The 21,659-nt window shown below is 38.3% G+C and overlaps 1 protein-coding gene across 1 annotated transcript in view; it reads left to right on the top strand.

Moving 5' to 3' along the window:
• MBOAT2 (membrane bound O-acyltransferase domain containing 2) overlaps positions 1-21,659 on the top strand; it is a 94,352-nt gene that overhangs the window by 60,236 nt on the left and 12,457 nt on the right. Inside the window, exons 6-10 of the mRNA XM_069851625.1 lie at positions 8,636-8,690; positions 9,426-9,609; positions 16,096-16,288; positions 19,048-19,151; positions 19,461-19,525. Coding sequence (XP_069707726.1) covers positions 8,636-8,690; positions 9,426-9,609; positions 16,096-16,288; positions 19,048-19,151; positions 19,461-19,525 — 601 coding nt within the window. The remainder of the gene's footprint in view (positions 1-8,635; positions 8,691-9,425; positions 9,610-16,095; positions 16,289-19,047; positions 19,152-19,460; positions 19,526-21,659) is intronic.

The raw sequence follows: 21,659 nt of genomic DNA, 5'->3' as shown, positions 1-21,659 counted from the left end.
CACTTCATGTTTTAGAAAGCTAGCCGTTAATCTCCTTCCAATTTGTGCCATGTATACTCATTTTTATATAACTTTCGTATACATTTCATTTTGTTTATTACCATAATCGCATTCACTGCTAACATATCTGTGAGAACAGGGAGATTTTTGAGTTATGTTTCTGCCTTTTCTTCTGTCTGATTTATCCATTGATTAAGTGGGCCGTAATCATGAAAAAAGTGAATCCTAATGTTGGCTTTCATGGCTATGTTATCTCAATTTTTAGTTACCTTTAAACTCAGAGGTCTAATTTTCATGTTAAACTTATGCAATAAACCTAGTCCATTGCCTTGAATTGCTTGGGGCTACAGCTGTCAGTTGAAGGTTTGGGGGTGTAGGCACAGACACCTGGATCAAGCCACCTGTTTTTCTGAAGAGGCCCTGGGGGTGTTGGTTGACAGCGACTAAACATGAGCCAGCAGGGGCCCAGGTGGCCAAGAAGGCCAATGGCATCTTGGCTTGGATCAGAAACGGCGTGGCCAGCAGGGCCAGGGAGGTTCTTCTCCCTCTGGACTCGGCACTGGTGAGACCGCTCCTCGAATCCTGTGTTCACTTCTGGGCCCCTCACCACAAGAAGGATGTTGAGGCTCTGGAGCGAGTCCAGAGAAGAGCAACGAAGCTGGTGAGGGGGCTGGAGAAGAAGAGGAGCGGCTGAGAGAGCTGGGGGTGTTTAGCCTGGAGGAGAGGAGGCTGAGGGGAGACCTCATTGCTCTCTACAACTCCCTGAGAGGAGGTTGTGGAGAGGAGGGAGCTGGGCTCTTCTCCCAAGGGACAGGGGACAGGACAAGAGGGAATGGCCTCAAGCTCCACCAGGGGAGGTTCAGGCTGGACATCAGGAAAAAAAATTTCATGGAAAGGGTCATTGGTCCCTGTCCGAGGCTGCCCAGGGAGGGGGTTGATTCACCTTCCCTGGAGGTGTTTAGGGCACGGGTGGACGAGGTGCTAAGGGGCATGGGTTAGTGTTTGATGGGAATGGTTGGACTCGATGATCCTGGAGGTCTTTTCCAACCTAATGATTCTGCAAAATTCCTTTCCTATCATTAGGGATGGAGTTTAATATGTTTTTCTCATATGTGTCCTAATTTTACTGCTACTGGCATTTCTTTTTTTGCCATTCTTGTTAATGCACTCTGTCTAGAGAAGCCTGTAGGCGGCAATGTTCATGAATATGAAGTTGTGAAAACACCTTTTTCTAAGAATACCTGAATGAAGGAAAATAAGTAATGCTGGGCACATCTAGTAGGTCTAAGAAATCGATGTCTAACTTGCAGAGAATAAGTTTTCAAAAGTATTAGTCTTGCAAGGTGTAATCAATTAGAGTACACAAGTTAGAGGAAACAGGTTATTATATGTGAGTAATAATTTCTCTGTCAAAGATAAAAGCTTCCTCTGACTATTACTTCGCTAGAGGGGAAAAGCTGTTCTTGATTTGCTTACATCATGCACAAATAGTGGAGTTGTGGTGCGGGACAAGCATGTCAGTGTTTCTGGTAATCCTGAAACAAATGTTTCATTTAATCAGCTCTGTTCTCAAGTTTCATCACAAACTGAACTAGTTTTTTTTCTACTTAAATTAATTCAGCTAATTTGTATTTTCTTCATAAGCCCAGCTTATTTTCTATCTGAATTTCTTGTAGGTATCATTGACTTCTGAGTATTGATCGTGAAATTTTGTTCCTTGTTGCCCTCATATCTGAGATCCTCTAGAGTCTTTGTCAGCCCGGGAGGAATAACTGATAATATTAGTGGAAAACTTTTTCCCTGGTTGCATTTGCAGTGTAGCAGAGTCCTTGACTTGAGCTGGCTGATCACCATTGCTGGGAGCACAGTGTGAACAGGACTTGAAAAAGTTGATGTGAACCATGTGAATTCAGTCACAACTGCTAATCTGTTGTCAGGAGATGCAAAGAGAAGATGTACAGGGGAAACTGAAACTGTATTAAAGCAATGATTTTTAACCACAGACAACTTAAAAGGGATCCATCATGAGAAATTAATGAAAACACATCTTCTGTCAATGGGCTTTTGTTCACTGTACAAAGGTCCATGCTTCACTGGTAAATACTTTTAAGAGATATAATGACAAGGGAGGAGATAATGTTGCAAATCATTATATTGAGCGTTTAATGGCGTTCTGAGCCTCTCATCACACCACCTTGGCTATATTAATCAGCAATGACTTTATTTCCCTGGAGGTATTTAAAAGATGTGTATATGTGGCACTTAGGGACATGGTTTAGTGGTGGACTTGGCAGTGTTACGTTAAGGGTTGGATTTGGTGATCCTAAAGGTCTTTTCCAACCTAAACAATTCTGTGATTAAAACTAGCATGTTTTGGAGAAGGAAAGGTGCATTGCAATTTTTCTAGAAGCAGAGGGCTTGTCTTCAGGTGCAGTTTAGAAGGGCTATAAAATGGAGGGTTGTGCTTGCATGAGGAATTTGTAGCTAGAAGATGGTTACAAGCAGAGAAGCTTATGCAATTATAGTTACACAGTACTGGAAGTTAAGCAGGGGGAAGGAAGAGAGATACTGTTACTGCTTAACTTTATGTCTTAGGGTGTTCTCCCTTTTTTTGCTTATGATTCCCTCATCCCCGCAGAGCTTCACTCATTTTGCTGCAGGTCTGTATGAGATCAGAGACCCTTACAGGGATCTTAAACAAAGAGTCTCTTCAAATGTTTATATTCATAGCTCATAGTTCTGGAGCTGGCAATGTATTTACTTTTAAATGTCCAAGAGATTGAGCCAGCAAAGCTACAGAATGTTAGACTTGTTATTTGACATGTACAAGGGAAAAAGAATTCTCACAGCTTCTTCCAGCCTTAGTCTGATTCCTTTTCTCTAATTTAAGCTAAATAGTACATAAAACTTTAAAGGAACAAATAATTTTTTAAATGTGATGCCCATCTACTAAACATGAAATCTGATTCCTCCAAATTATTTCTTCATATTACTATATTGCACTTGTGTGTCCATAAAAATGTGTGGCCAGCTAGAGACAGGTAAGAAACCAGAACTGCAACACTCCTGTCAGCTGCTTCTTGGTTCCCAGGGGCTTCTCACATGCTTTCTGACCACAAAAAAATAAACATTTTGTTCCTGTGTGTACCCTTCTCCCATCCCTTATACCTCATGTTTCTGCTCTGTAGTTGCTGATTTTTGAATGTAAGTTTTCTTGAATGCTGCTTGCTTTTTTTCCTAATTATTATTTCCTCCTGTGCACCCGGCACTGTCCAGTTTTAAAAGCAATAGAGTCGATATTGACGCTGATCTGGCAAAGCGTTGCATGTACCGTGAGAACTAAAGAGAACAATGAATACGGAACTTGAAGTTCTGTATTTTTTCCGAAGTTTTGGTTTTTTTTTTTACTTCTGCCTTTTTGGTTGAGTGATGTATTGGTGAAATAGAGTTAAAGGCTTATCTTATGCCAGCATTTTAGGTCTCATTTACTTTGCTTCAACAACAGACTATTGGGACAGTGCCTGGATTATTTTATGCTGTTTTTCTTCATGCTTTTATTGTTCTATTACAAAGTTGTAAGATTTCCAAATAGGTTATTAGATCCTGTTTCCATCTGCAATATAAAGAAAGTGAAGTTTGTGTCCAGTATGGCCTCTGAGAGGAGAGAGATTTTATGAAACATGTAGAAAGTAGGAAAGAGATGAGGAAAAAGAAACAAAGGTGATGAAGAAACTTATGTGCAAATACTGTATTAGTTACTGTGGTCTTAATTATCTATCTGCCTCATCAAGTTGTGGTACTACAATGTACACTTGGGATGTTTCCCAGCCAGAGCTTGTTTTTTTTTAAATTAAAAAGTAAATTTCTGGTTGGTTTCCAACTAATGAGCAGTCCCATCCAACCTGCAGTGCCTGTTATTGTGTTAGCAGTAATGGTTTTGTTAGCTGTTCTTGGACAACATAACTGAAATATTGAAGAAAGTTTCTTGATTTAGTTGATATAGGCATTTCTTCTTTATTTGCAGTTAACAGGACTCTTTGCCTTTTATTTCTCTCAAAAGAATACTTCCCATATTCAGCACATTCGTATATTCAACATTACATCTTTCCAAAGGCTTGTAGACAACTTTAATATTGGTCTGCTCTGGCTTATTTGGGGTGGAAATGTGGATATAATGAAGTGTTGAACAGCTCTTGCATTTCTGTACGTGAGATGTGATATTTCAAATTTATTTTAAACAAGTACCTAGAAACCCGAACATGATTACTGGACCGAATCACTGATTGTCACAATGTGACCCCACGGTATGAGGGAACATACTGTGTTTTGGCCAACTGAACTCATGCGATTAACTGGGTTGTTTTGTTGTAGTAAGGGGCAGTCAATTAAGAATGTTGTTGTGCTTATGAAAAAAAAAAGGTCTCCAACTATCAGTTTGCTTTTTGGATTTCAAATAAGTTTGTTTGTTTGTTCGTTTATTTATTTATTATTATTATTATTTCTTTTTAAAATTGTGTGTTTGGATGGTTGCTTGTCTGAATGCATAAGCAAGAGAAATCTGAACAACTCTTGAGACAGAGACACGTGCATTTATGAATGTAGAACTAAATACTCTTAAGGATTTTTGATAGGTCATCATGACCCAGTTCCACTTTATAAATGCTCATATTACATTAAAAAAGTTGCAGCTGTTGCAGAATGTTACTTTCTGTGAATTGTGTTAGTGAAACTGCTATGGTGTGGTGGTGTGTGGTTATGTATGTTTTCAGGGGTTTTTTTTTGATAACTTGATGCTTTCTTATATCTAGGAGTTTCTCTTAATGCTCTCTCCAATTGTCTCAATGTATATTTTTATATACTTTTTTTTTTTTAAACAGCTCTCTTGTGTTAGTGACATCATGGTCATTACTGTATCAGTTACCAAATTACTTCGATTACAGTCCATGCCATTAGTGTTTGAAGGAACTGCACTGTATTTCTCCTCTCTTAAGTCTTCCTGTGCAATTCTGGCCCTGCGTTTGCTTCCACAACTCTCTGTGTATCAAGACTTCTGATTTTTCTCACATTTGGTAGTTTCTTTGCAATTTTACTTTGCTGGCATCTGTGTCTGCTTTTGTTGCTGCCAGTGTGCTAGTAACAACTAAAACTGTTGCTGTCTGCCTTCTTCAGGTCTTAAAGTATTTTAATAACAGGATGCATTTTGATAGGAATGGTTGGACTCGATGATCCGGTGGGTCGCTTCCAACCTGGTTATTCTATGATCTAGGCTCAGCTGGTGATCCATTTCACAACCTCAGATTAAAATTTACTGCAATTCCAACAAAGCCTGTGATATGATCTCAATGCTTTAAGCATTATTAAAGTAATATAGTGTTAGAAAGTAATATAATGTTATTAAGCATTATTAATGAGTTACTGATTAACCAGATTTCATGCAAATACAAAGATGGTTGTCATCAAACAGGTTAACCACAAAGCTAGAGTTGTGCTATGATATGATTGTAAATATTGTATTACAATAGTGCGAGCATGGCGGTAATCATAACATGTCTTAATAAAGCCTATATGGCAGAATATTGATGTGTACCTAAAGATGTTGATTTTGTTATCATTAGGTTGTTGTCTCCTGAGGAGGAATGTAAAGATGAAACTTTCTCATGATCTACACAACTGGGGATAAATTTTGTTGTTGATGATTTGCAAAATTCTTTTACCAAGGAAGGAACGTAGGAGTATTTCCTATTTTACAGATGAGAAAACTGAGTTATAATTGCTGAGTGACCAAATGATTTCACCTCTCTAACAGATGTTCGATAAAACACATTTTCTCCAGTTCCCACTATGTGACTTGGTAGCAAGTAAGAGCTGCAGCTGTTGCAGTAGTCTCCTGCTTTGGGACAGGAGAAAACAATTCTCATAATCTCCAGAGAACAGTTAGAAAACTTCATGAGTTCCCTAGCGGTGATCCGCTGCTGAGGTCGAGTTTCTTCATTGCCAACGTGTAACAGGTAGGGAATGGTTATGATTGATGAGGCCTCTGTTCCCATGGGCAGCCACACTGCCTGGGAAATATTGAATGTATATTTATTAATTCATCTCATGCTAGATTAACATCAGTGTAAGAACACCTTTTCCATATATATTTTCAATGAATCAAAAAATGCGAACAGTGGCTTCCTGGAAGCTTTCAAGACAGAGACAGAGGTCAGTGGTTTCCTTGTTCGTGCATGCTGTGCAAAGATGATAAATGGGCCTCCAAGGCACTGAGAAGACATGTAGAAAAATACAGGAAAGCCACTGAACTGACTTCAAAGAAGCTGCTGTCTGGGGTGAAATCTTAGTGAGAAAGGAAAATGAAGGTGTACTTGTGTGTGGCGTGTTTGCGACAGTAAGCGTATTGCTCACCAGGTTACTTAAGCCTTCAGTGGCTTCTTGTGTATCTATGTATAGAACTTGAACCCATTTTAAATATGCCAATTCTTTCTTCCTCAGCCCTCCAAAAGTATAGGTCATATTCCCATGGTTAGGTTCTTCTGTTTCAGGTTTGAGGTTTCTCCCTCCTTTTTCACACCACACAGATGATGTGAAATCTTTCATCTGACTGATGACCTTTAGTGATTAGTCTGGCTTTACGTAAGTTCACCTGGACACGCTTGGCGACTGCTTCCTCCTTCTGACTCAAGGGTAAAATATTCACCTGGAGCGTAACAGAGAAGAGGGCTCTTGCTCCACTCAGTTTGCAGTGAGACAGAACTACGACCCTACAGTAGTCCTACTGTGTGCTTTACATCTGTGTCTAGGAGTCTTAGTATTAAATTTCTGTTTAAGTTTGTGTTAAATTAAAAAATTCACTACGTGGGAACTGTAATCTTATGGCCTGAGAGGTTAAAGGGCTTTTAAAAATGTTTCTCCCAAATTTTTTTATTCGGTACAGTTCTCAGCGTAGAAATCTTTGCTGTAGCACCAAAGAGAGGATGTGGAAATGTAGTGATGGGGAAGGGAATGTTCCTGCACGAAGTTAGGGGTGATGCTTTGTCCTTCAGTTTCTTCCCTTGAGTGGGTATGAGTGGGGGTGACATTCCACCAGGACTGAGGAAGGTGTTTTTCCATGTCAGATTGGAAAAGAGATGGCAAGTTGCTAACCCCTCTGTGTTCTCAGCTTTGATGAAGACTAAAACGACAGTTTTAAAGTTTTAAGTGTGCGTAGGTCACAGTTCTTGGAATCACATGAAGACAACAGGGTTATCTTCTCTTTAGATAATTATTTTCATGAGTCATCCAATTAAGCAGGGTTTGATTTCTACCCTGCCCCCCAAATCTTTTTATTTTTGTCTTAAGCCTGACTGATTTTGATACCTAAAAAAAAAAAATTTCTCCAGTTAAAGGTTTCCTTATGCTTGGATCAAATATAAGGGCAACCCGCTGTGGATTTACTGGCATCAACACATAGGGTTGAAGTCAACCTTTCTGCGAGTGCAGGATGATTTTCTGTAGAATCACTTGTTTTCATAAAGTGCATGGGGATTTCATAGCTACATTACTCCTACTCTTTCATCAAACTTGTTTAGAAAGTCGTTGTTGGGTTTAGGCACTGCTAGGGAGGAAGTTAATTGAAGGGGGATTCCATAAACTTAATTTCCTTTAGGAAGCTCTGCCATGAAAAGAATTTTTTTAGTGTTTGCAGTGGCAAAGAAAACTTGCAAATGTGACTAGCAGGGAATGGATGGACGCACTGATGCCTGAACCGGCGGAGAGGCTGCCGAAGGAGCCGAAACAATCATTTTGGCAGGGTGTTCACTGGTATAAACCAGGGCTGTGGAAGGAAGGAGCTCTGTTCTTCTGTGTCTCTGAAGGAGTGTATTTTGTAGTAATTTAAAGCATTGAAGGTGATATTGTTTACTTTTGTCTTTTATGGGAGCACTAATTTTGAAGCCTGTTTTCCAGAGACAGGCCACCAGCATTTCAGAAAGTGCCACATAATGGCAGGAAGGTAAATTCAGTCTTGCTGCCAAACGTAGAATTGGCCTCCCCCCTTCTACTAGGTGGGGTTAGGGGTTTTTACTAACGAAAAATACTTGAACACCCTTTAGTGTTGTGCCTGCTTCACTGGACCTTGTTTACCATATTTACTTGCGGTGTGAAGGTGCTTTTGAGGTCTGCCTTAAGTTTTGAATTGCTTAAATCTATCTTTGACTGTGTTCACACTATACATCAAAAATGCAACGGCTCGTGTGATGTCCCTGGGTTGCTGCAATGCTGAAAGGGGTTTGGGGCTTGTCCAGCTTCCAGGACTGGGAGTAAATGGGTTTAAACCCTGCAGACTGAAATCTTAACTGGTGGAGGGGAGTTGTATTTGTCAACACTTCTTACAAGCCTCCTTAATGCTTTACTGAAATCCATGTCATTTCAGGTTTAGGCACTGTTGGATATAACTGAGGGTGTGAGAGTTTGTAATTTTGTCAACAGTAGGAATTTTTCAATCCAGCTCCAGGAAGTATGTTATATGACATAAAACCTCTGAAATGATTTGAGGACTTAGGAAATTGCACTGTTGCATGAGGCTTGATCTGCTGCTAATTAATGTGTAGGGGGTTAACTTTTCTTTATTTTTCCTTTTTCTGGTCCTCTTCCCTAGGAATGTTTCGGAAAAATGAAGATTTGACTCCGTCACAGAGGTGCCTGGCTGTAAGGTAGGCTCTCAGACATCTCCAAGTCTGGTTTTGTTGGGGGGCGGGGAGTGTTTACAAACTCATGTAAAACAAATCCATGCTTTTTAAATCTGTAGCCTAATTCATATATCACTAGAAGTAGGTCTTATACTTACTTAAGGAAAACATTAGAAGCTCTATGCAGTCTATGCAAATTAATGCCATATCAGATGGGAGACTAGTTAACATTCAGTCAACATATAAAGTAGCTGGTGAATGACCGTGCTTGTTCATTTCTGTTTTTCAGTATTTAACTTACTTTTTCTCCTTTCAGGAGACTTGAAAATAGTACGTTGTCCTGAGCAAAACAGTCTTGACTTGAGACATTTTCCTTAACTGAAATTATTGCCGGTTAACACAAACCTTTTTTTTACTGATTCAGTTATTGAGGGGAAAAAAACATAAACAGTTGAACAAACACTTAGGGAAACACCCTTCCTTCTCCAGGCTCAGCTTCAGTCACACACCCTTCTGGGCAAGGAGAGAGTCATCAGAGTTCAGGAGATCTGTCTGAAAATGCTCGGTGTGGATTGGAAGGAAATACTATGTGTAGAATTTTTTAAGCTGTGATTACAAAAGACGCACAAACTGATTTTCTCACATGTGGTTTTTACAGCAGTTAGAGTAAGCGATTTCATGGAAAAGTCATACTCCTACTGTGGAAGTTGTATAGAACTACACATTCCATCTCACGAGTTGCTTGTCTTTGAATTACAGACGCATGCCAAGTCTACTGGAGTATTTAAGTTACAACTGTAATTTCATGGGTATCCTGGCAGGCCCGTTATGCTCTTACAAAGACTATATTACTTTCATTGAAGGCAGATCATACCAACTGCAACAGTCTGAAGCAAATGGGAAGGAAGATACAAAATATGAACAAATGGATCCTTCTCCAAATGTAAGATGTATGACTCTTGCAGAGCCGATGCTGACATTGTCATTGCATGAAAAGCTTGGTTTGCACTGTTCATTTACAGGCATAACTTCTGAGCTGTACCTGGGGTTCATTCATCAGCAGTTCAAAAAGTTAAATGCTTATGTTTTTTAAGGCAGGTTTTCTCCATGGTTTCCAGTCTGGATCTTGTGGATAAAAGCAGATTAAATTTGAGCTCCTTAACAAGCTTGTATGGTAAAAAGCCGTCTTTAAATTATAACGGTTCATACATGTTTCCTTCAAAGCATATACTGTGCATAAAAAGTCCTGTTAAGGACAAAGTGCACATTTTGTCATTTGAAAGCCAGTGACACTTAAATGTTCCAGCAAGGTTTCAGGAACATTCTCAAATTCTGCTGTATTTTAACATCTCCTTGCAGCAATAAAACATACACATGTAACAAGTCGAAAGATGCTCAGAAATACTTTCATTTTTCTTGCTTTCATTTATGTAGATGGATTAAAGATGGATTTTGATCTGAAGGCATAGTAAAAGATTTATTAGCCATAACACTATGGCTAGTAATCCATACAACACATTTCTTTCTTCTCTTTGTTCCGTTATTGGAAAAGAAACTGAATATGTAGGGAAGAAAGTCCAGCTGATCAAACAGTCTCTCTTGTAATGTATGGCTGAATTAAAATCAAAAGCTTCCAAAGCTTGCTACTTTTAAAATTTAATCCAATTAGTTTAATGCTCAGGATACTGAATATTATCTTTTCACTCTTTTTTTATCCTATTAAATAGGAGTGTATCAGGCTTTTAAATTTGTGTGTGCCTTAGATAATTATTACCACACATAAAAAGCAAAATTATCATGGGGCTGGCTGGAACACTTCAGATAAATGGCTTTTGCTAATTCCAATGCTGATTATCTGTTTTCTGTTTATCTTGTGGACAACCAACTGTTGCTGGAGCAGATAAAGGCAATGCCACATGTAGCTGCTTGTCACGTCCTAGCATCTGGAGGTTAGCGTCCCCACAGCTGGGCTAACAGGGAGTGCCTCCCAATCCGTTGTGTCACCTCCAGCCAATTCCATCCTTTGAACGTGAATGAGGACTCTTTGCACGTCCCGTTCTACCCGTGTTGTGTGACTGCAGTAACGTGCACCACAGGAATGTAAAGTAGGGGCTGGAGGATGGTAACGTTTTAAGCCTCTCCACAAGCTGACAAAGTACCTGAGCTCATGGAATGTGCTGTGGAGCGAGTGCTCAGGAAGGGAGAGCAGCACGAGTCTGCTTGCATAGATTGGTACCTCGTGGTCTGCAGGCTGCGCTGACGTGTTGTACTGTCAAAGCGGCAGGCACTTCTTTTGTTTTTAAACAGCATGTTGGCTCAGTGCAATCATTACATCTTATGTACTAAAATCCTATTTCTGCACACAAATAGTGTAGCAGAATTATTGCAAATAAATGGCACTAACCAAATCTGCTGGTATCAGAATCTCTGGGCATGCACCTGCTGATTGCCTGGTAGGAATTCCTGGCTTTTTACCGCATAATCTTGCTAGCAATCTGAACAAAGTCAATAGAAATAAGTGTAAACCTATGATGGATTCTTCGTTCAGGTAAGCAATATTCCTTAAAACGAGTTGCTCTTAAGATGCTCAAAACTTTTTGCTATTTATGCTGCTTTAGCTTTTGACGCAAAAATCAAGACAAAAGCTGTCTGTGCTGTTGATGCTCATCTCCCAGCTGGTGTTAGAGAAATCTGGCTGCATTTTGTAACACCAGAGTATTGTTTGCTTTTAGAGAAACATGGATGGTATAATTTTACTGCATTTGCTGCATCAATTTAAATATTCATTGTCTTGTTCTAGAAGAATGTTTAAATACTATAAACTTCATATTAACACTTTAAATCTGTTCCTCGATTCTCAAGTTGTTTCAGTTGTTAGTTAGTTTAAAAAATGAAATATAATGGGGATCAGCAAATGTTCATGTAGTAAATGAAAAAAAAAATTCCTTCATCTGAGTTACAGTAAATTTCATTTCTTGTTAAATATAATTACTTAACCAAAGTAGTTCATGCCAGCCTCCTCCTCAATCCTGTGTGTTGACTGCATGATGCTAACTTGGTTTAGTATTTTTGCTGTGATCGTTGCATGTTAAATGAATCAAGTCAACATAGTAAAACTTATTTCTTATATCCCTCCTATTGTGCCTTTTTGCAAGCTATCAACTGTTGGTGCTCAATGTGGTGTCAGCTCTCAGAAATTAATATGTCTTTGTAAGTTTATTTTTATTATGACTACCCCTGAAATACAGACTCCCATTAGCAGATATCAGCTTTCATGCTTATTATGCAGTCTTTTCCTACAGGTTACAAAGTTCTTGCTAAATCATCTGTAATTTTTACCGATAGTGCCAGCCTCCTCAAAATAATATGCTTTAACATAGTTCAGTATTGTATCGAGCTCCTTATTGCTTGTTTAGCAACTGAGAAGATTCATTCAAACACATTAATTCAAATAAAGGGTTAAAAGATCCTTTTGTACTTTTTGGTATATATTGATATATATCGTACATGTTTATGCAATACTATATTTACAAAATTCCTGAGCTCAGTGAGTGTTTTACCTTTATTGCATCAGTTAGAAAGCTGTTCCTGAACTCCTTTCTTTGATTAAGAATGTAGCTTTCACCTTCATTGCATTCCCATCTAATTAATGCACATTTGCTTTCACCCTGGCACTGTCTTTTAATAAATACCTTTTGCCTTCCCAGTGTCAGCCACAGTTGATATTTTTATATAGGTATGCTCAGGTTTTGTTGATCAAAGCCAAACGAGCCAAGCCTTACTACTTTTTAGTTGTAAAATAAATTTTGTGTTCTACTTGATGTGAGATCAGTCATTCTGCAGATTAAGTTCTTGTAATTCCTTAACAGAGCAGTTATTTTGGGGAAGTGCAGCTTTTGAGTTCTTCCACAATAACCAAGTGTTACTTTTCAACTTGATACGTTGAAAACTTTAAAGAATGAATGAAATTAAACTTCAAACTTTTAAATTAGTTACTTCATCCTTGTAAGAGCTGACCATTCCTCCAGTGAATGTGCAGTCTCGTGATTGCCCTTTTATGCCGTGGCGGAGAAGCATCAATAACCTGGTTCATTCAGCAATGGGAAGTGAATTAATGTTTTATGAAATGCATTTCCATAGGTAATTGAATTATAGATTATTTTGATGTCAGGTAAGGACTTCTGTTTCTGTATAAATGTATTCAAACCTGGAGTGCTACGAACAAGCCTCAGGCTGCAGTTCAATCTATTTAGGGTAACCCAGGTGTAAGTTCTTGCTGACTCTGGCAGGTCCTGACTGTGCGTGCTGGGTCCTTTGCTTCTCGTAGCGGTGCTAACGTGCAATTACACTGTGTCGTGGTCTGATTCAGATCATTGGATCCATCTATTACTTGTCATTCAAAAAAAACAAAGAAGCGAAAACCCGCAAAGGTTAGATTTTCACTTAATTTACTTCTGTAATTTGACTCACTAGGAGGAAGAGCAGGGGGGTGGACTGGATGATCTCCAGAGGTCCCTTCCAACCCAAGCCCTCCCGTGATTCTGTGAAATACTTGAAGCCAGGGTGAGGGACCAAGGCAGGATTGCCGCTGCTTTGTGTTGCAGCCAGGGGCTGGGTTGTCCTCAGAAACTCCGCTTAAACTAGTCTGGAAACTGCAGCTCCCAGTCTTTGTAGAGGAAGGAGATTATCGCCGTCACTGTTTGTGAAAGACACTAATATACCTGATACCGATCCCTCTGAGTGGTGTCAGCATGCTTGGGTGGAGTTCTGGGATTTATAATTATTGAGTGAAATAGTATAATTAAAAAAAAGAAAGTTATGCTTTCCTGGATGTAGTTATGCTTGTCCCTATGTCCAAATGTTGCTGCTGAAATTGTAGAAATACATCTTATTAATATTTAATAGGTAAACTAAAACACCTTGCTCCTACAGTATTCTTTCAGCAACTGAAAACTGCAGAGTTTCTTTTTTAAAAGTACAATTTATATGAGTCCTGTATGAGTTCAGGATGTTTTTCTTAACATAAATATTGTTGAAATGCTTTTCCTTAAACGAAGGACTTTCACCTCCATGATTTAGTTAAAGACTTTCAAAGAGGTAGTAAGTGTATTTTAGGTTGGATAGGCAGATTACTGATTTTTATTTACTGATAGAAAAATTGGTAGATAGTGGCAAAAAGCAGGAAGCAGGCCTTTCAACAGTGATAACATTACTTATAAATTGCCAAAACATATTTTGAGACTTTGTAGAGGCCTTCAGATGCAAAACACCTATTTTATGTGTTTATGCTTGTATTTTAAGTTGCATGTAAATGTCACCAGTTTCTAAATACTGTTTCTCATGCTTAAATCAAACATGACTTTAAATTACGGCTTGGACTTTGAAGTTAAATCCTTGCAACTGTCTTCAGAACTTTGGCGTGATGCCTTTTGGTATTTATAGTTTTCTAACTTTGGCACAGCAAAATTAAAGGTTCGTTAGTGTTAATAATAACTGATTTTCTGAACATTAATTTCTATTTAAATTCCTGAGGGAGTTAAGCTGAATGAATTTTCCCTCTGCTCTGGCAAAGAGAGATGGATTAATAGCTGCTAAAAAAACAATGGAACGCTTTTAGAAAGCTAATGCCCTTTACTTTGAACTCTTGTAATGAAGTAAAATATTAGAATGAAGTTTATTAGAAAACAAATAGAAATAAATAATTAATCATCAGGTTTAGCTGCCACCAGAATTACCCATCTGGTTTATTTTCATCAGCTGACCTCTCTGAAATACCTTTTGAAATGAGCCCTGTGAAATAGTTGCAATATCCAAAGTTACCCTGACCTTTTTACAGCTTTTGCAAGTCTAATTTTTTATCAGCGTGTACCACCTCTTGGATCTGTGTGACTGGGTGAATCTTTGATACCGTGTCTTGCAGAAATCTCTGTTTTCAGTTGGGCACTTAATGCTCCACTCTGTATTGTGGAACAGAATTACTCTTTATTTTGTTACTAGATATGTGAAACTGCGCTCGAATGGATGCAGGATGTTATCTTTTTAAGAAGTTTGGGCAGGAACACTGGAAGCAGGGTGGACAGAAAAAGGATTCTGATTATCCTTTTGTTTTGATGCTTCAAAGAAAAATAGCTCGATAGATTGTTTTCTTGCCAAGTTTAGTGTTTGTAGGACTGTAATATAGATTAAGACTATAATATCTGAAGTTAAATATCAAAATTACTTACAGTCCTAACTTGAAAATTACATTTAAATTACTTAGCTCTCAAACTTCTCTTTTGTAGGTGCTAGGTTAGAGTGTTGCTTTAGGAACTTGCACAGAACATGGCATCTGCCCTTGGGATGTGGATCAGCGTAGCTACTTAAAGCAGTCAATGCCTGTGTGTTATAGAACTTCAGGGGTGTTTTCCTAAAAATACATGGTCTTTAGTGTGGTGGTTATAGCGAAACTGAATTTTGAGAAAATCTGAGTCCAGGTCCTACATAAACGATGTGTCCTTACATGCCTGTGAACATCTTATTTTGACTCCCTATAGCTTGATCACTCCAGTTGGGAAACCAGTGATCTATAGGTACAACTGAGGTATTTTGACTGTAAATTCATAAATTACTTAAGTATTTCAGTTGGTTTATAATCTAGATATTGTAATAATCTATGAGAGATGGCTGATACATTGAGTTGGGCAGCATTTGGTGCTGGGCTCTTCTCCCAAGGGACAGGGGACAGGACGAGAGGGAATGGCCTCAAGCTCCACCAGGGGAGGGTCAGGCTGGACATCAGGAAAAAATTCTTCACAGAAAGGGTCGTTGGTCCCTGGCAGAGGCTGCCCAGGGAGGGGGTTGAGTCCCCTTCCCTGGAGGGGTTTAAGGGATGGGTGGACGAGGCGCTGAGGGACGTGGGTTAGTGATTGATGGGAATGGTTGGACTCGATGATCCGGTGGGTCTCTTCCAACCTGGTGATTCTGTGATTCTATGAATTGAACACCCGCGTTATGCCAAAGATTGCCAAAAATGGACAGAAGCTTTGGCCCTGTTTATGGAATCCCTGCAGTGATCAGGGATCCCTTGTCCTGTACTGGATGCTTTGTGTTGTGATGTCTTAACAATTTACTTGCTTAAGTCATTGACCAGGAGATAAAAAAACCTGCAAGTTGCAAAAGATGTTCCCGTTATTGTGAAGGGTTTTTAGTGGTTCTCTGTGGTGCAGTTGTATGTGCTGTGTTTGCCAGAAGTGGTGCTCAGCTTAATCAAGATAACATCCCTTGAGCCTCTATAAAATGCTACTTACTCTTTTAAAGTCAATACTAATTATTACTGAAAAATTGACACATGTATACATCGTTTTCTGGAATGAAGATTATAACTTGTCTTTGTCTTCACAAGATTAACAAAAAGGGAAGTTTACCAAGTGTCTCATCTTGAACTTTTCAGATAGCTGTGGCACAGAAGCTCTTAATCTGTGGACTGTCCTTACTCTTCCATATGACTATTACAAAAACTTTGCCTGTGGAATACAACATCGATGATAACTTCAGAGCTACAGCATCATGGCCTATAAGGTTTTTCTACCTTTATGTGTCTCTTATGGCTGCCAGACCCAAGTATTATTTTGCATGGACTTTAGGTAAGTACCTATGTTAAAGGGCAGGTATGGACTTTGATTTGCTGCACGCTAAGCATGTAGTAAGAAGTGACAGTGCCCTCTTGAGGCCTTAGGAAAACATTATTGCATTAAAGTATTTTGAGGTGTTGTCCGAGTACGTTGAATGGTGTCTCTTTTTTTGGAAACAATACTTACCATACATCTAAGCTCAGTGTTGTGGCACCGTTACAAACGAGATCATGGTCTCCTGAACAAATCTGAGCGAAACAACAGGTTTGTTGCAGAGAGATAGTGTTTTAATGAGCTATGACTTTTTTTGTTTTTAAAAAATGGAGTCAATCCAGTCTGATGTCCCATCTTTTTTTTTGATACCTTGATTTTGGCATATTTGAGAAGTTAGTTATTCTAAGCTTTAGTAATCAGTATTCTATTTGTTATTAAAGTATGATGGAAAAATGAATATATCGAAGTTCAGATCTATCACAGCGTTGTTAATAGTAGATGGTGTTTGCTGTGGTATTTTCAGAATTTGAGTGACACTTCAGTTTTAGTCTTAGTTTGTTCACTAAAAGTTGTAATTGACCAACAGGATAAAACCCATAGTCACTAATTTAAGACACTGAATAGGATATAGTTTAGAGACTGTTTTGCTTTTCACTTCACGTTATTTGAAAAAAACCATACATATAACAAAAAAAACATTCTATTTGTGTACGCTGCCATCTTGGAAGTGGCTCGCAAAACAGATTTCATCAGTTTCCTCCTCCTCTCCAGTTTTACATATTTGTTTCATAATTCTTTTGAGAGAGAATCTGTGGGAAACAATGAAATAAAGAAAGCCTTAGTGTTGCAGAGCAGAGTGACTCATTTACAGCTGCTGGTTTCATTCCTGGCAAATGAATGAAGTGCTTTCAGCTTGCCTGGATATAGTAATTCTAGGGCTTGCTGTGGAATGAAACAATTTTGAATATTGTGCTCTTATGCCTCAGTATCATCGTCTGTAAAGAGTACAAGTCATCTGAAAAAACGAATAATCGTTGGGTTTTTTTCCCCTTTAATACTTCTCATGCTTTCCTCCTTATAAGCTTGCTAGCAGTGTAGTCCTTTGGTAAAACACTAAAGAAAATAAATTACTTCAACTCTGTACTTTTAGTTTGCCAAAGTAACTCTTTTTACCTTCTTCTTTCCACTTTATCTTATCTAAACTTCTAATGGTATGAGTAGAATGTGAAGAGGCCATAACAGTTTTACTGGGTGTTTATGCACTGGAGTTGTCCATTGCTCTTCTTTGCACTTAGAATAAGAAATCTGTTAATAAAATTAACTACTTAAAATGAATGCTTAATAAAATGAGTGCTTACTCTGACCGTAGTGTTTGTACTTCGGCTAGCAAGATGGTATGGAGTTCATGTCTTCAGCTGTTTCTAACTGAGCATAAAATAATTGTCTAATGTTTGACATCAACATCAGTGGTAGCAGATACAGAATAGCAGAGACTGTCGCTTTCAAAGATTTTTTTAAATGGATAAAGAAATAAAATAAGTATAAATAACGCTATATTAAATCAAATGTCAGAAAGGCCTCTTCCAGAGTGGCAGATAACTGGAGAAACAACTTCAGAAAAGGAACTGAGTCAATTGTTTCTTTTACTTTCCAAATACACTGGATTAATGCCTTGAAAAGCTTGTTAAGAAGAAAGGTAAATGCAAAAGATGTGAATTTCTTTTATGTACCTCTACTGTGTAAGTTCTTTTTTAATATGGTAATACAAACTGAGCAATTTCTCTTACCTTGCTAGCTGTAATTAAAAAAGTAACACTCTAATTACAGTGCTTTAGAAGAATTCTGAGCTAACAGAGAGGGCTCGTGTCCCGTAACTAGAGGACTGGATCTGCATTGCTTCTGCAGAGCCTTTTGCCTGCCTTGCTTCCAGTTCCTCAGGACTCCTCTGAACTGGGAGAGGAGCTGGCATTCTTCTCCCCATGGTCACTTACTTATCCACCCAAGTGAATACACGGAGGAGTTCACGCCTTATGGATGTGTGTCCGTGTTTGGGTGCTTGCAACCAAGCCTCTGGTGCAACAGAGACCTTGTTTGGGAAAAACTCATGGCCATTCGAATTTGAGAAGTACAGCTCATGGAATCTTGCTGTCCAAGCTACTAAAGCTGAGGCAAAGGTGATGACTGAAGAAGACGGATGGTGTTTAGACTGAGATCCCTTGTATTTTTTATACGTAGTCCAGATGGTGGTAGGTAGCAGCCTTTTTTCCTAGGGAAAAATATTGTTTGCTTTGAACTGTTTGACCTCTGACATGCATTGTAAACACTTTGCATTCAGAAGTGTTGATAACAGTGACCTTGTTCCATTAGTGGAAATCTGGCAAACTCTGCGTTGCTTAGTAAATTACTGTTTTTTTCTATAAGGTTTGCGCTGCTCTGTGTGGGGCTGTAAACGTGCGCCTGCATCTCATTAAGTTATTTTTTCTGTTGGATTGCTCAAGCAAGGCTAAATAGGTGGTGTGAAGGAAAGGGGACATCTGCACTGTGACATCAGTAGTGCCACCTCTCACTCTTTTGCTTTTGTAAAAGCTTAACTGAAAGCCAGTGTGCTGCTTGGATTATTTTCCCTTTGTTCCAAGTGTCTAATACTGTGATCCTCAGTATTTTAAAAAATGCAGCTTTTAAAATGTGGTAAATCCTTTGAACGCATTGCATGTGTGATGCAGATTTTGTAATACAGGCCGTTTATAATTCACTTGTTTCTTTTTGTTTCATTGCAGCAGATGCAATTAATAATGCAGCAGGGTTTGGTTTTAGAGGCTATGATAAAAATGGAGTGACACATTGGGATCTAATATCAAATCTGAGAATCCAGCAAATAGAGGTTTGTTCATGGCTCTTTCAAATACAATACATGCCCATACAGCTTGTAATTTCAGTAACTTTTCCTATGCATTTTGTTCCTCATGGTAGTGAATATTTTCTAAGTTAAAATTGATGTGTTCACACTGTTGGGAAAGGATGGAAAATAATTTTGAATGTGTTCTACTTGTCAGGTTATTTGGTTACAAGTGGTTGAGTAAATACATAACTTATCACAAAGTATGGTTTTTTTAAATAACATTTATTATATTAAAAGTATTTTGTAACATTTTACAATTATGGAAATAATGAGTTTGGTTTTACTTTACAGTTTTCCACGAGTTTCAAGATGTTTCTTGATAACTGGAATATCCAAACAGCTCTTTGGCTTAAAAGGTATTTATTTCTTAAAAGGAAGCTTTTCTGCAGTGAAGTTTCTTAGATAAGTATGTCTTTGAGGGTAATGTAACATTTAAAGCTAAACCACACAAAGCAGGATGATTGTTTAGCAACTACGCGGGAAGTTGTTCCTGCAATACTTGAATTCAAGACTCTGAGTTGAACGCTTCTTTCTTAGTGTAAACTATCAGGTAGTGATAGAATCTGTTTTTCTTCACTGGTCACAGGGAACCTAAAAGTGTTACTCTGTGGAAGTGTGTCTTTTATTTTCTGTCTTGGCGTTCCAAGCCTGCTGAAAGCAGGCTGGCTGTAGTAACTGTGTGTTTGTTTTTTGGTTTGTTTTGGGTTTGCTTAGCCACATAGCGCTGCAGGAACTTCCATACATTCTGGAGAGAACTTTCTGTGCACTCAAACCCTACAGTGTGCTATCAAAAAAAGTACAAATGAGTATCCCTCAGCTGTGCTTTTTTCCTTGGCTGGGAAATGGGTATAATGCCCAGTGAACTAAGTCACTCTGCTTTTACTGCTTCTCTGTGGTAACTAGAAACCTTTTACAAATAGGTGTGCGTTTAACTGAGACCCCATCGTAGGATCACTCGGAGTTCCTTATCTCTTCTAGGATGGCTGGCAACAGGATGTTGCTTTCATCAGATTTCTTTATTGTTTTTGCTCTTTTTCCATAATTTCTTCACTAAATATTTTTCTGGCCCAATCAAGAACAGAAATTGAATTGTCTGTGATTGTTCTCAGTGGCTCAGTAGGCAATAGAATCTAGTGCTAGGAGAGTCAGTAAGGAAGAATTGCATGCTTGCAGGTATTGAAATGTATCATTTAATAAAGAAATAAACTACTTTAAAATGCATTTTAATTTAGTTAGAGAAAAGAGGTTTATCAGTATTAAAACTTAGCAGGAGATAGTTGTGTTCCAACAAACTTTCAAAGCTCGTAAGTTGAATGATGTTAAACTGAAACAGTGGAGACGAGTACTGCTTCTTCTAGGAACTGAAAGAAAAAATGTAGATCAGTTGTTCATGGTGACATTAAAAGAAGATACAAGGAAAAATTCAAGCACAGTCTTTAATAAATTTTTAAAGAAAAATTAAATTCAACTTAAGAACAATCAATAGCCTAAATTCCTAAGAACAATGTAGAAGAATCTTTGAGGGCAGTCTAAATACATGTTGATTCAGCCACAGTGAAAAGGAGAAGGGTGGATATTTTCTTAAAGATTTGTGGCAAGTAAGTAATTGTTTTAATTACTATATATGAGGCATAAATATTTGTCCAAAGTGTATATTGTATTACCAATAATTTGATTAGTTGCGATGTTGACATAGAGGACAAACCCATGTATTACTTTAAATATCCACTTTTAATACCTCACCTGTTTACTGTCTATGGAAGCAAACAAAATCTTAGGCATTTACCTTGCATTAAGTCAGTATTCAATCTGTTGTTTTGATGCTTTTGAAAGAGGAACAGAACTTTAACCCTGAATGTGTGTAAAGCCAAACCCTTCGTAAAAACACAGTTAATGGTCTACAGATCATAATAAGTTTAAAACCCTTTGAATGTAGGTCACAAAATACAGCAGTATGAGTGTTACAAGCATGCAAGTTAAAATAGATATTTACATAGTGGCATATTAACAATCTATATCATGAAAATGTTTCCTGACTGGGAAAGCTGTTCATGAGCCTGTTCATTGTTTTTTCCAAAGAAAACATCTAATTTCTTTTGTCTTTGGTCATGTGTGCAAAACCTCTGTGGTTCTTGTTGCTTTCTTCTGGCTTCTTTCCAAAGTTCCTGCCATCTTACAGTGGGTGTCGCACTCGTGCGAAGACCCCCGAGGTCCTTCCCTGGCCTGTTACAGGCAGTATTGAATGCTTTGAGTGCATTAATTACCCTTCTTTTCTTTAGATAACTCTCTAACATCACAGTATCATTTTGCAGCAGCAATCTGGTGTTGATTCATGGTCAGCTGATACTCAGTGTTTCATACTCTTGATTTATATTCATGCTCAGCTGCACTTCTCCAGTCATGTGAAATGGATGGGTACTGTTTTGCATCTTCCACTTTTCTTCTTAGATGTTCTAGCTTTGGACTTCATCTTGTCGATTTCAGAACATC

The sequence above is a fragment of the Phaenicophaeus curvirostris genome, chromosome 2, assembly GCF_032191515.1.
Source record: "Phaenicophaeus curvirostris isolate KB17595 chromosome 2, BPBGC_Pcur_1.0, whole genome shotgun sequence".
Lineage (NCBI taxonomy): Eukaryota > Metazoa > Chordata > Aves > Cuculiformes > Cuculidae > Phaenicophaeus > Phaenicophaeus curvirostris.
This window is presented reverse-complemented; position numbering and strand designations above follow the sequence as displayed.